At 36.3% G+C, this 15,832-nt stretch overlaps 1 protein-coding gene across 2 annotated transcripts in view; it reads right to left on the bottom strand.

Moving 5' to 3' along the window:
• DGLUCY (D-glutamate cyclase) overlaps positions 1-15,832 on the bottom strand; it is a 48,881-nt gene that overhangs the window by 18,667 nt on the left and 14,382 nt on the right. The window contains exons 2-6 of one of the 2 annotated variants that reach the window (XM_027673478.1): positions 10,512-10,587; positions 7,131-7,242; positions 4,097-4,250; positions 3,199-3,397; positions 1,410-1,560 (exon numbers count right to left, since the gene is read on the bottom strand). In XM_027673478.1, coding sequence (XP_027529279.1) covers positions 1,410-1,560; positions 3,199-3,397; positions 4,097-4,250; positions 7,131-7,233 — 607 coding nt within the window. In that variant the 5' untranslated portion in view covers positions 7,234-7,242; positions 10,512-10,587. Of the gene's footprint in view, positions 1-1,409; positions 1,561-3,198; positions 3,398-4,096; positions 4,251-7,130; positions 7,243-8,139; positions 8,228-10,511; positions 10,588-15,832 lie in introns of those variants that run through there. The other variant, XM_027673474.1, reaches the window with a different exon arrangement.

Here is a 15,832-nt window from a genome sequence, read left to right as displayed (position 1 = left end):
ATATCCTCAAGAGCCTGAGCTGACTTGTTCTCCCTTTTTGATAACACCAGTAAAAATGTATTCACCTTATTTCTGTAACAAAATACAAGCTAGACATCTATGCTGAGTTTCCAAGACAATATAAATCTTCTCATTTGACAGAACAGTTACATTCATAACACTGGCAAACAAGAATAAACGACTGCAATGCAAAATGAGTTCTTTCTAGAACATATTTTCTACTGCTTTCACTTCCTACATTCTCTAGCTAGAGAAATGATCAACCTCTCTTCTTCCTCTCCAGCTTAGATAACTACATCTCATTCTTAGCCAGCTTTCACTAAATTGTCTTTTGCTTTATTCTGACACCACTTTATTCTAACATCCTAATCTGGGTCATTCTAAGCACTTGTTATCTTCCCTTGGTTTTAAATTTTTTAGATGCTCTAATATACCACTGTCTTTTCTGGAATTAATTTATATGATCTGTGTATATAATAGTTTACTCTTTTCTGTTAAAAATAAACAAATAATGGAGTCCCTCACTCGTCTTGTTCCTCTACTCATACTAATGACTTATTACTAGTTCCTCAGATTGAAGTACTCGGATATGTTACTCAAATATGCTACCGGAGCGTCATGTTAACAAGTGACACGTCCTTCCACGCCCAGCAATGTGATCCTTCTGTGTATGCAGCCCATGATTACCAAATTTCTGACAGCAGAGGGGAAATTATTGCAATCTATCTTCATATTACAGGTGTTTGTTTGGTTTTGTTCTTTTTCAAACAGCCTCCTGACTTAAAATTTTTTTCTCAGTTTTCCCTTCCAAAGAATAGGCCTATACTTGTTCAAACATGGTTTTAAAAGGAAAAAAATTCTTGTCATATTTCTATTTATTCTATCTTAAGTGTTGTGCTCAATGTATGCTATTTCAATATTTTAAAAAATAATGCAGTATTTACTTTCACAGTCATCCACTAAGACACAAAATGCATCCACATATACCTCTCCCCATGCTGTCAATCACTGCTACCCTGTCCCTGGAATCTCTGACAGCAAGAAAGTATTCACATAGAAATGAAACTGCATACATTTCAGAAAAATGTGATTACACTTCTTTACCAAAACCACTGCTGTCATATGACTTAATTTATCTACATCAGAGAGCTCTCTTTTATCTAAGAAATCTGTGTGTTCAGCTCATTCAAAACCTTCTTTTTTTTTTTGGTTTGGTTTGTTTTTTTCTTGGGTTTTTTTTTTTGGTTGTTGTTGTTGCTGTTTTAAATTCAGGCTTGTGATTGTTGGAAGGATTAAAGCATAACAAATTTAGTGGTGCAGGTATTTCAATCCTACCACTTCCCGTGGTTTCCCTCACCATTTTTATACAAAGTAAAGTGCATGCAGAGTGAAAAATGAAAAGCACTGACCAGGGTCACCCATGTGAATTGGTGCTCCGTGGGCTTCTTTTAATTCAGACGTTGCTAGCACAGCTGCTTCCAACTTGCTTTCAGGAATAGGTCTCATTGTGACTACTAAGTTGCAGCAAAAGGGAGAAACGCTGTAGCAAGGCACAGCTGTCTGGCAGTTCAAAAGAATCCAAGGTGTTAGCAGGAACATTGAATAATACTTCTAAAGTATTAGAATAAATACATCTAAAACATTGTGCTGTACTTGACTTTAGAAAGGCTGTGCAGGAACATTCATTTTAAATCCCTAAAAAAAATTCTTAACATCCCATTTTTTTTTCTTGTAAGATTCCATACTGGAGCTTCATCACATAGATCATTAAAATTTTCAACATCATGCATTTCTTGCTTCAGTGAATACAGCTAGGTGACCTCAGGATATTTTGAATGTTGTTAGAAAACAATGGTGTGTTCCCTATACAGAAAGGGAAAAAGCTAATAAAAAATCATCGCACAGGCTACAAATCTGTTTGGTCTGAATCTACTCTCTGTACTTGAATACAGTGCTCTGTAACACACCAGGGTCAGGAACTGCTGCTGGCAGTACCCACTTCTACAGAAGAAGCCAGTTTCATATATACAAAATCTTTCATGTCTCTACAAACATTCTATGGAATTCATAATCCTCCCCAACCGGAATGCTGAAGCACCTTTTCTATTTAGAAATAAAGCAGGTTGGCTTTTTAGAACAAAATGTCTGATATCTGAGTTGCAGTTGAACATAAACAAGATATGCAGAGAGCTAGAGCTGTCTAGAAAATGTTCATTTAAAGTCTTTATAATAACAATAATCACACCTGTCACTGAAGAAACACAGTGCAGTTCTTCACAGCATTGATGTACCATAAACTATAAAATTTTCCTAATTCTGAAAAGTTATAAGCAGATACATAGTTGTATTTTTTTTCTTTATCTTGGTCCGAGGACTCACATATGAGATACATTTTGACCAGGAGCATAGCAAAACGATTGTGAAATGGTAACACTGAAAACAACAATAACCTTTGCCTAGGAGAACTGCATCTGCACTAAATGAAAAAGGAATGCAGATATGTACTTTGGTGTTCTTAGTCTATCTAGTGGAGCCAGAATTATTCTAAGACCTCTGTTAACATTAAAATCTACACCATAAATTTTCTAAGCACAGTCATAATTTTCAGTGCTATGGTAGACACCTCAAATCTTCAAGAACATCTTCTGTCCCAGAGGTCTGGGTTTGTAGCAAATGTGCAGTTCTACTTTCACTGAAAAAATCCAAAATATGGCTGTTGTGCAGAAGAAACTGCTCCCATCATCATCATCATCATGGCTAGGCTTCGTGAACGAAGATTATAATGGCTCATAAAACTACTATAATGGCTCATAAAAGGAATATTCCATCTGCAAGTTGGAGTTGGTGTGGACAGGAAGACATGTAAAGGCATGGTCAGAATAGGGCATGGGTCACCGGTTGAAACACAGAGGGCAAACCAGAACAGAATCCAAATGAAACGGCCACCACAAGACACAGGGGGAAAACTTTGCCACAAAAAATAAATAAAAAAGCAGACTGGCCTTGCACTGAACTGGGGCTGGGAATATTCTACCCTGTATTTTTATGCACTCAGCACTAGAACATGACTAAAGTTACTGTATAGGTAGAGAAAAAAAGTTCTTATTTTGAGTAATAGGTATTATGCCTCTAGTATGAATATGGACAAAACTCACAGCAAAGTTACAACAAAGACCATGTGTGTGTGCATATACTTACTTTGTACATGCTTACATTACATTTTTGCTCAACGTTTCTTACAGGAATGCCTGCACTTAGGACTGCTTTTTCAAAAGAGAAGCTGCAGCCTAAATAAAATGTCACCATGTCCTTCAGTTGTTCAGAATACTCCTTCAGACTTTTCAGTGATCCAGTACAAACTCCATGCTCATATACTCGGTACTGTAGGCAGTCAGTTCTAGTGAAATAAGAATTTATCACAGCTTTATGATATTTTTTGTAAACAAAGTGAATTGGTTGAATTGACATTAACCCAGTATCAAAACACAAGATACAGCCTACTTTATCCACTTTTTTTCTTTCTGAGTAACAAGGAAACAAAAATGCAAAAACCTCATAACACCTTTTTGTGCACAAAACCAAGCCTGTAAACACAACATGTTACAGTTTGAGATTTTTAGGTTTTACAGGTTAAGTCCCCTTATATGTATCTTGTCTCAGGCTTTCAAAAATTAGGAAGCTGGTTTAAGTCTTGTTTTTAGTGTTTACCACAGTAATGAATCTTTCAAATTTCAGAGACCCTACAAGTATCATGTACTTACCATGGCCATGTTTCTACTAAATAAAACAAATGTAAAACCCTATTATTTAATTCTGCTGGCTTAGACTGCAAAATATTTAGAAATTACACAAAATTTCACCTTTGGATTAGAGAAATACTTATAATACTGACAATTATCCTAGCATGTTTCTCAAGAACAAGATGACCAGGCTGTTAGACATAGTTTTCACTCAAAGGTATAACTCCAGGAAAAGAAACGTGTTCAAAATGTACAACACTGTAAGGAGGCTGTTTCCTGAAACCCTATGTTCTGAAACCCTCAGATCATCAGCATTCACTGCAGTACTTTGATAGGCAGGGTTGGTCTGTAGTTACCTGATATCAGAATCACTACTCAGAGAAGGACATTTCCAATCACCTGGTTGACTTCTGTACAGCAGTGGCAGGGGTCCATCATTTGCATGGCAGAACTTCTCAAAATTATCAGCCAGGGACTTGTGCAAAATCACAACGTTGGCCTGTTTATAGCCTGAAATTGTGGAAGGTTGGAATGAATGGTTATTAATTCAGCTTTCTGTTTGTGAAACAATAACTTTTCCACATAGATTTCTTTAGATGGTCTAGAAAAAATTACCTGAAGGAAATTTTTGATTCAGAATGCTGCAATTAAATTAAACAACTTCTTGAAATATTTCAAAAATCGTAGCTAGATGTACTCTCTATGTGAAGTCATTCACAGCTAAAGTAGTTGGCAGGCTTGGGTATTAGTAGAATATGAAGACAGCACAATTACTTTAATAAACATTTCTATGAATTTATATATAAACATAATTTATTACCTAACCTGGGGAATTAAAAAAGTGTTCTGTAGGAAAATGCTTTACTTTGCAAATGTTAGCCCAGAGCCAAGGAAAGGCTACTTTCACAATTATTTTTCACAATACCAAGCTATAAATCAGGTCCAGTACAACAGTAAACCCCTGGTATCTTGATGTTTGTAGCTCATTCTTTAGAATTTCTTGACTGTGGAATTTTATTGTGGGCTGCAATTAAACAGATATGATTAGAGTTTGGAAATAAACTCTTGCCTGTCCACTGATCCTCAGTCACTTCCACTACTGCTAAATAAAAAAACTCCTAAAATAAAAAAACCTGCTACACTTTCTTAACTTGGAATCAGCTTTGATTTAAAAGGTTGTTGACTACTACCATAAAATAGCTTCTAAAGACATTAACATTTTTGCAACGAGTACCACTGACGAAAGGTCTCATTCATTTATTTAGCAAAAATTTATTTTCTAAACAGTAGTAGTTAATACCAATGTCATTTAAATTTTCCTGCATGTAAATGCCAGCTGTTCAAATACTTAGAGGAAACTTGGAGTACAACTTGTCTGTGGTGTATATACCCAGCAATTAACAGTCCCTAACTCCAGTACTAATACTTTCTTGAAAAGTTATTACCATTACTGTCTGATATCAGTCAGGTGAGTAGGAGGCTGCATAGAAGCACTCACTTTCTTAAATACTGCATTAACCTGTCATCCAATCTTTAAATCAATGATCTGCCTTCAAAGGCTGTAGGAAATCAGCCAAATCTTACTCTTGACCAAAGCTAACAAAGAAATCCAAAGATAAAATTCCATTCCTGATGGAAAAATGCAAAGCAAAGGCTGAGGTGAGCATGTATTTGCATACTGAATTTGTCCACAAACTGCTCTCTTGGGCGTACTCAGCACAAAAATTCATTTTATTACTGGTACAAGTTACTAAATACAGAAAGAGTTTCTTGCTAAACACAGAAAAATATTTTTGTTAAATAAACATACTAAATTTACCACTAAATAAAACACTACATTCAGTTACCCCTCAACTTCATTCCCTACCATCCATAAGAAATCCACAGGCACTTTCTACTTTGCTAGTGATATTCATGAATTCTTAAAATTATGGTTTTATTCAGTGCATTCAACTCAGACAATACTGAATTTAATTTACTAGTTACAGCTGACAGACTGAAACTGCATGAAAATATTCGATAAATTCAGGAAACTTCATTATAACATTTTGAGAATTTTACTGCTGCTCCTGATAGCTACCCTTACTTTTTTTGTATCGGTGAAAAAATACTTTTTCCTTCCTTTATCTTGTCACATATTCACTTGCATTATGGAGCCATCATTATGAATGTATTCACAAGCAATGGTAGTGAAACTGGATGTGCTGATCAACCCAGGCATTAATTCAACACACTCATGTCCTAGTTCAGAGAAGTTTAGAAAGAGCTGTTAATTTCTCTGGTGAATGACAATGAGGACAGCAAGAAATAATTGGTTTACTTGTGTATCATAACAACATAAGACAATTTTAAGGATTCTGAGAAATTCCAATTACTGAAGTGCTCCAGTAGTTCTTTTAGTCTTTGTATAATGAAGCTGTATGCTCAAAAACTCATTTTGTATGTCAAAAATACTTTTTTGAAATGTTAGAACCAATACATTTGAACTTACTGCAGCAATACGTGCACTTAAAAATTCAGCTGGGGCAAACTCCAAATTATTAACATTATAACATGTTTTTTATTATTATTTTTCAACTTATGTTCTGATGGAAAAGAAAAACACAATTTCAAGACTCATTATGATCTAGAAAATGACCTTTAACATTCTGATGTTATAGTAATGCTACTACACACAGCTTTGCTGATCAGCAATTTGCCACAGTATTTTTAGTTGATACATTTTAAAGTTGATCAGAACAATGACAGACTTCTCTGCTTCTGTAGAAGTCCAGCTATGAGCAGCAAGACAAAAACTGATCTTCCAGAATGCATTCAGTTATCTGAGTATAACACTAATTTTTCCCTCCTCCTCCTAATTCCCATTCTTGCTGAGTCAGTAATTTCCACCTTTGCAACAAATGAAGCAGAAAACCACTGCTGTAACTATATATCTCAAATTCTTCCCCAAAGCACATCCGATGTCTTAAGTAAAGCAAGGTCTCTAAAGAACACAGTAGGTCATTCTACACATGTGATAATAACATGAAAAAAACCCAGATTTGGTTAAAGATTTTCCAAGTATTTTCTGCATCCATAATTTCTCAATGACACAACTGGGAGCTGAGGGATTGCAAATGAAGTCCATGTATGTTATTCAGGTACAATGATATATTTCCTCTTACGTAGCTTTCTGTTTAAAAACCACTGTCAGGTGTTTACAATATGATTTCAAAAACACCCAAGAATTTAACATTTTCAACTTAATATTTATCAACTTAACATTTTCTTCTGTTTTATTTTACTGCTTTTGATATTTCTACATTCCTTCACAAACAATAAAAAGAAAACACATAGTTATGAATCTAAAATGGAACCACTTTTGCACGTAGAGCAGTTAGGTTTACTTACCTTCTGCCATTCCTGAAGTATTACTAATACTGAGTCTGTTTAATCGAATTATTCTTCTTAACACATGGGGAAGGAGAGATTTCAAGCCTCCTGTCAAAAGCATCTCTTCATCCTTAACAGAAAGATAATTATAAATTTAAACACAAAGCACTTTTTTTTGACATCTTAAATGTTGATTTTCTGGAGAACTTAGCTTAAGTTTCCTCCTCGTGTTTCACCAAAGCTATTGTCACTGGGAAATTCTAAGTTATAACTCAAAAGGCAGTTCCAAGTCAAAAGGTTATTTCACTGACATTTTATGACTACGTATAAATGGAATCTTTCAATAAATTAGCTGGAGACGTGCTTTTTAACATTTCGGACAAAATGCAAAATTTTGCTGGCCTGTAATGTAAGAAACAGATTTCTTTCCTTCCTGATAAATATTAATTTTCTAGAGTATTCATTTTTTCAAAATTCATTGTAACTTTAAAATTCCAAAAGCACAAGCAGATTTACCTACCAAGCTATAATCTGTAATATTACTTTTCTAATCAAAATGCTTTTAGACAATTAGCGAGGCAACCTTGCAGTAAAGAGAGAACTATATTCAGAAAATGTCATTGTAGTACATTCCACAGGTATTATGCTTTTCAAATATTAACTTTGTAGAAGTGAATACTCCTGTGGCTATTCTTCCACTGGAAAAGCAGACATATAGATGTTTAAGTCACTTGTCATACAATCTGGAGTAGGTAAAGAAGTAAGTACCCTAATTACAATCAATATCTGTCTCTTTTACATCTTTTAAAGATTTTAAATGTCTTTTTTCTGCAATCCAGATGAAGTTCAAACACATTTTTTTTCTCAACTAAACTACCTAATAACTAAAAAGGGTTTATTACATCACTATTAGGAAAAAGTAAGAGTTAAATCAGGGTAAAATAATAACTTCTCTGCTTAAGATTTTAACCTTGGTCACTTTTAGGTAAAGAAACTGAACTACCCTCCAAGTATTTGAATGACCAACCTCCAAGTTTTTCTTTAATTCAGAAGAAGCCATTCTTGATGTCATTCATAAGAAGTAATAAATACAATAGAAGTGGTGCTGCTCTCTTTAAAAGATGCTAGTAAATTAATGTATAATGAGGTGTTACAACCTTCTAGCAAAAGTTAACTTTTCTGTTAAAGGTCCACAGTTTTCGTGCTATACCTATTACAGTACAAAGTTTCACTCTCACAGAGTAGTGGAATATTGTGAAAACTTATACCTCTGAGCAATCATTCCTTAATTAACTTGAAGAGCAGTGATATGTTTTGACTGAAATTGTACTTTCATCCTAGTCAGTCCAAAACTTTCCCAAAGCTTTTCCCAAAGCTTTCAGAATTCAGAGAGGTTAGGTTGGGTATTCTGAAATTTTTATATAACATTGTCAGCCAAAACAAAACACTAGGGGTTTTTTTCTGAATTCTAACTTACTACTTTCTAACTCTTCTCTGCAACTTTACCACTCCGTATGCTGCACAAAAATAGTCTTCATGACAAAATCACAAACAATTCCAAACGCACACTTTAAAGATAACAAGGAATTGGATTTAGAGATGTCGCTGAGCACTAATCCAGGTCTGTAAATGTCAGTTCAAGAGATATAATTCTTACTGTAAAGAGAATTTCTAACACCAGTCTGGAATAACTCATTCAAGAGGTTTCAAACTAAATAGAGTGATCCTAATAAAAAATTCCAGATGTGTTTGTTAGATTCTTTCAGATCACTTTTCTCTATTTCTGACCATCTTTAAAGCCATCTAAATTATCTATAGGATTGATAGCCTGCTACTGATGAGCTACTGGCTTACTTGGACTTGAAAGACAGTCTGAAACTCGGGAAACTAGTTTGGAACAAAAGCTGCCTTTAGCTAGGTATTTTATCACACATGCTCTGTTCTGATCTTGGGAAAGCCTGATTGTCTTCTCATGAAGTATGTGCCCAGTAGCAGAAATGGAAGTACCTACGAGATTTTATCAGCAAACATTTAGGGCCCTGAAAGTTTTTGGCTGATATGACAGCAAGTGGCTAACAAGCTACAGGACTATGAATATCAGCCATGCCAAAATGTTGGCTGTAGGTACTTTAAAGAAGCACTTGGGTCTCTTGCTCCTACTTGAGAATAAACATATATTGTTGATAACCTGTTAGAAAATAAATAATTTAAACATTAACTTTGTATAAGAGCAGACTGAAACAAAACTCACCTTCCTGCGATTTTACGTAATAATAGGGAAAACTCAATAGGATTAACATTCTGAGTTATAACTTTAAATCACTGTATTTATTGTATAATATCAGTAATAGATTATGCTGTTATTCTTGTTTATTATTTACTAAATTTGGGTAGACAATAAAAACTGTTAGATGTTTATAGTAAAACCTAGCTTTTCCTACATGCCCAGGAATGGCTGGTTTCTATGCAGTATGCTATTTCTCTATGCTAGGTTTAGATTTTTTTATATTTTTATTTCTCTATGTCAGGTTTAGATTCCCCAACCAGCTCTAGAACTTCCGGAAGAGTCCTTGCAGCTATCATGACTGTGGTGTGTTTGGAATGACTAGGGAGAAGCACCAAGATAACTTGGGTCTTCAAGTATCTTTTCCTCCTTGTCCCATCAGGATGCCTAATGAAGTGTAGAGACTGGCTTCATGGGGGCCTCAAGCAGCACTCTAACTAAACAGCCTGATACAGTGGTTAATCAGTTATCAGGGTCTGTGCCTTGGCAGAGGTTTTTCAATTCGTTTAATTTTCTTCTGAGATACTTATAATTATCTGAAACTACCAGTTACCTCATGGGGATATGCTGGATCATGATACAAATAAAGGTAACATGCAGGATAAGTGTTAAAAAGGCCTTAAAAGAAAAGATCCTGAGGGTGCATATAAAATGGCTGTTGTGCCCGAGGGTATCCTATGTGTCCCACCACAAAGGGACCGTAAGATTTGGCTTTCTAGCGTGTTACCTTTAATGGAATGAACCTCTAAAGCAGACCAGATAGAATCCTGGGTAAACAGCATCTGGAAATCATGTCGCTTATTGCCTGCATAATGATAAACTTCATACTTAAAGTACTAGTCTGAAAAAAGACCTTGTTTTAAGTCATGTTGCTGAAATCAGACTCCCTGACTTACAACACCAAAAACAAACATTGTAAAGCTTCGTAGCACTGAAGTATCAAGTTCGCTCATGAAGAACCTTTTGGTTCCACATCAGAAGCACAATAAGTGCTTTTCTTTTTAGAGGCTTACGTGAAGATAATGTATTTCATGTGTATCTTGAGTTTATTTACTGAACTTAAATGAATAAATATTAAAATATATTGCTACCTGAGACATTAAGATGGCACTTACCCACTATTGATTTGTGGACACTACTATATCCCAAACTGCACTTCCAGATCTTGACAAGGATGATGAAACTTCAAAGCTGGAAAGAGATGAGAATAATATAAGGAGCTGTATGATCAGACAGTGATGGCAGTATGGCTTATGCCAGATCAGTAGTTCAGAATAATTAATCCATTTGTCAGAAGCAATATTGCATTGAAATGACATTATATTAAAAAGATATATATATATATTAAAGAAAAAACTTTTCTTTGCATTGTAGTGGTAGTCAGGAAGTACAAATATGTACGACCTTTGGTAAAAGTTCTAAATGGATCTTGAGTATGGCTTCAATAAGTAACATAAAATTGTTGGTTGACATCTTCATTCAGTATATATCTCTGCAGCACCACTCCAGTAGAGTTAAGTGAATACACACTACCTGATTAATTTGGCTGAGCTGATTTCCAAAATATCCCACTACCCAGATAACAACAATTTTCAGGAAAGCCAGATTTAGAGGGTGAATATTTTTTTATTTGAAATTGTGATCCCTTGTTGCCATGTGAAGCTCTAAGTCATTAAGCGTTTCTACATGCTGTTCTTAGAGCCCTAGTTGAGTACAGGTGACTGAGTGTAATGAAGTGCTGATCTTTGCTGAGGTGACTGGAATGGGACTGGTTCTAAGCCTCATCTTCATAACTAATTATTTACCCTGAATCCCACAACTCATGCAAGGAAAAAGGCATGTTGAGAGGAATGTTACTTTATCCTGTTAAAAACCCTGCTGCTCTCAAGAGGTGTATCCTTGTGTCCTGATTTCAGCCAGGACAGAGTTAATTTTTTCACAGTAGGGGTGACGGGACGAAGCCATGTGGGTGTGTATAGGTTGCTATTCTGTACCACCCATGTCATCACCAGGGAGTAGAAATAAGGGACTCTTGCTGCTGGGATGGAGAGTGTGGCTTTGGGTGGAACAAAAGCAAGGGGACCATTGTTCATTGTTGCCTAGGGTCTTCGGTGGGCATTGTTGCATGTGAATCACCCTATTTTTGTATATTTTTATTATTAATATTGTTGCTATTCTGTTCATTTTCTTATCTCATTGCTACTTCCATAAATTGTTCTTATCTCAACCCGCGATCCCTGTCTTTTGTGTCTCTCACCAGAGGGAGAGAGTGGGAGTACTTCTTTTTAGTGGGAGTACTAAATTGGGGAATACCATTCCTAAACCATGACACCTTGCCTGTCATTAACTTAAGAGATTCACAACTTCCTATCTCCAAGCCCTGCATGGAAACAAAGTTAGTTACTGCATATCAAGTTAAGAGTTAAAAATGCGAAGTAACGCTTGGAAAAAGTGACCAATACCATCCACCTTTGCCAAATAATCTGAAACCCAACATGAAGCAAGAAAAACGCAGTTCCAGGCAGGATTTATTAGAGAGGCTGCCTTGCCTTTCAGATGACTTGTATGATGGACAGAACAACCTCTCTGCATGTCCCGGGCTATTTCTTGTTTCCTCCCTTTTCTTTTGTCTACAGTGTGCCTTTATGTCTGTAGTTTTTTTCTCCCTAAGCTCAGACCTCTATCTCCATAACTCCAAGCTGGACTGACCTTCGTAGCACTTCCTTCCTTGGTTTATCTGACTGTGCCCTCAGCAATATGGGAGTTTGGATGCTTTCTCTCCTCTCACTAGCTCTTTTTAATTTGTATACCTGCTGTATCTCTCAGTTGTACCTTAAGTTCTCAATTTTCAATCTTAAATCAGCTTTTCCTGTTCCCAGTCTGAGACAAAATAATCTAAGTTCAGAAATCATAACACACAATAAATTCACAAATGGTTTCCCAGACTTGTAAGATTTATACTCCTCCGAACCTACCTATACTCATGTGTGTGTGTGTGTGTGTGTGTATATACATATACATACATATATATATGTATATCTCTCCCCTTTTAATATTACAGACAGGCTTGGCTTAAGCGTATTTTTTCTAATTATTTTCTCCTTAATTTTTGACAGTGGAACCACCAACTAACCTTGCAAAGTAACACATCTTTACATTGAATTGTTGACTGAGGTATAGTTTATAAACCATTTTTACAATCTGCAGAACATAATCTCTTTAGAGAAAAAGAAGGAAATGCAGTAAGTGAAACATTTTATATTACTTTAGAGCTTTCAACATGAAAAAGCAAATCTGTAAATTTTGCAGATATTTAAATATGAACATAGATTCTTTACAGGCCCACATTGTAAATTATTCATTACACAAGAAAATGGAAAAATGTCATTTAAGTGTCAGAAAGATTACACTTTGAGATGCAGTGGGTGGGTCCGTACTGCTGTGCTAAACCACACCAGATAAAAATGAATCAAAAAATTACATAATAACACAAAGGATTAAAACATCCTTCAGAAGTGTCAGTGTGATTGCTTCGCCTTTACATGTCAAGTTAATTAATGAAATAAAACTAAAAACATAGTATTTCTGTGGTTTCAAAAATGGATCACCCAAGAATACACTGCCTGTAAAAAGTACCATCAGTAAAAGTAATAAACAAGTAGGTTTGAAGACTGCAAAGTAGTTAATCCCTGTTTCTGGCGTTAGAGATTACAGGCCTGTTTCTCCAGTAGTACTGATACACCAATAAGAATATGGTTTAATGCAGTGACTTGCTTGCAAGGAGCCCAAACACTTACGAAATACAATCTTGCATTGCTTATATCACTTTTGTCCTATTTTCAGTTTAAAGTTTGATAATAAGAATGGGTGGTGGCATGTATGGGTTCATTGGCCAAGAAAGTGCAAGGGTCACTTGCACACTGCTGGGCAGGTTTTTTTAGATATTATCATGCAGATACCTTACACAAAGCTACTGCCTCATGAACAGAAACAGCAGGGTAACTGAAACATGAGCCAGCCCATGGGCTGCCTTTACTGATACATAATGGAAAGTAATCTAAACTAATTATAATCTAATAAACTCTTTGTGTACTATGCCTTGCCCTAGTATGAATATGGTTACAGAGACTTGTTAACGTAAACACACTTTAAATGACCTGCTGTTTAATCATCAAGCTGATCTGAAATTCTGCCAGGAGACTTCTGTGTAATGCACAGACTTCTCTGAAAATTTAGTCCATTTGATTTTCCAACAGAGTCTCTCAGTTACACTTGTGCTCTTTTATTTGAAGAATCAATTAATGATCCTTTTTCTTCGCATTTGCTATGAATCATTTCAAAGTACAGAAGTTCTCTGTGTATCATTCCAAAAGGAGTATGCTTTGTGTATTTTCAGACAGCGTTTCATCCGGCAAATTATGATTTAACTTTACATTTGAAATACAGGGTATTTACCTTTGAAGTTTATGCACCTTTAGATGAGGATTGCAAATAGAAATTTAAATTAGCTTCCATTAGTGTTCTGTCTGTTGCTTAAGGCAGCTAGCCTACACTCAAGATCCTGCAGACTATATCAGGATGAGAAACTGATGATAGAATCAATGTATCTTTGATGCAATCTTGTTTACTTGCAAAAAAGACATACAATGTTTAGTTTCTCTTGGTAAAATAACAGAACAAATAACAGAAACAGATCACCAGTTTCAAAGCAGCCCTTTCAGAGAGCACTGCATGTTAGTGTGACCACTGCACTGGTATTATTCTACACTCAGTTTCTCCTCTGGGACAAAATAAATTATTTCTCCAGTGGAGAAATATGGGCAGAGACTAGAGAACAGTTCACACCACGGCCCTGCCCTTGCATGGGCACAACCTATGTAAGATCCCAGCAGTTTAAGTTTTTTCATCCTGCAAAGGATTAGGCCTCATGACTTCACACTTCCTTCCAACCCCTTGAATCATATCCTAATTCCTACATTCCTGCCCCATCACCTTACTAAAACACATGACCAACAAGTTTTCAAACAGCCACCTCATTTACATGCACCTTCAGTAAGACACGGTACACACCTAAGAACTTCATCGAGATTTAAAACTGCTCCTTCCATACCTTTGACTTTGCTGACAGGAATACTCAGCAGCTGCAATAAGAAGAGACAGCAAATGATCCAACAGAGGTTGTTTTCATATAAGATGACAAGATGTGCTTATTCAACTTCAAGAAATTGAAAAAAACGTGAGGGCATGAGGGTGGTATTTAAATATAGTTTCCCAATCTACACTGAGTTATAGAAGACCTTTGGAACTTCTCCACAATTCTCTGGGCTTGGTCCAGCTATCAGTTCTCTGTCTCAGCCTTTTCTGGCACTGAGACAGCCCAAGGATACAGGGGGACCTTGCCTGCAGGACACCAGTGCCAACCTCTCCCCTGCCCCTGTGGCAGCACTGGTCAGCCGGCAGCACACTGCACAAAGCAACCAAGGTGATGGCTATTGGCTAGATAAAAATTTCTAAAGTAAGGAAAATTTTTCTTTCCAGTCTTACTCAGGACAAAAGAAAGTGGAAGTCCATAGGACAAAGCAGAGCGACTTGTACTGCTTTGTTGGCAAGGCAGCAGCCACAGGTGCTTATTTTGATAAGAATGTATGTTGCCGCCTAGGTTACACCCAGTCACGTCATGCACAGTCACACAGCTGATGGGGTGCTCATTCCTTCCAAGGAATTCCATCTGGAGGTAAGCAGGTAAGTGATGTTGTGCTATCTACACACTATAAGAATAGTACCATGTTCCTAAAAGTGCATCATGTTTTCCTGTCAAGTCATTCAGGCTACCTCCATGATTATGCCATTTCTTTTGGGTTCACATTTGCCAGCAGGTGCTAAGTCACTGCACCCATCACCATTCACCAAGCAATTCTTTTTGGCTATGGTCACTAAAGAAATGATTGCAGCCTATGTATTTATGCAAAGTTACAGTCCTTGAAATGTGAGTGTCTCAGTAGGTTGTGTCTGGGGATACTCCAGTGAATTGGACCTCTCCAAACACTATCAAGAACAAACATCTCTGCCTCCACACATACCTGGGATGAAGAGATAATGACTTTTGTTGTTCCATTGCTTCCTTCAGCTCTTAGACCAAGAAGCACTGCGAACAGCTCAAAAGGACTGAGCATAATTTTCCTGATGAACCTCCTGGCTTAAGCAGTGCTATTTGGCTAATCAGGTGAATTAGTAGCGGATCTGCAAAAATACCTCAATGCAACTTCCAGAAGCGAGTGTAGGTAAATTCTGTTAGCAACTCTGCTATGTAATAGCAAATGGTATGCATTTGGACTGCTATTTTGTCTTGGAGCATCCACACTGCCCATGTAATAAATGTTAATCTGCATCAAGTATATCTGGACAGCTTTGTTCTGCAGCACCCATTCCAACTTGA

Source organism: Neopelma chrysocephalum, unplaced genomic scaffold (assembly GCF_003984885.1).
Source record: "Neopelma chrysocephalum unplaced genomic scaffold, ASM398488v2 Primary Assembly neopelma1_24, whole genome shotgun sequence".
In the NCBI taxonomy this organism is placed as follows: Eukaryota; Metazoa; Chordata; class Aves; order Passeriformes; family Pipridae; genus Neopelma; species Neopelma chrysocephalum.
This window is presented reverse-complemented; position numbering and strand designations above follow the sequence as displayed.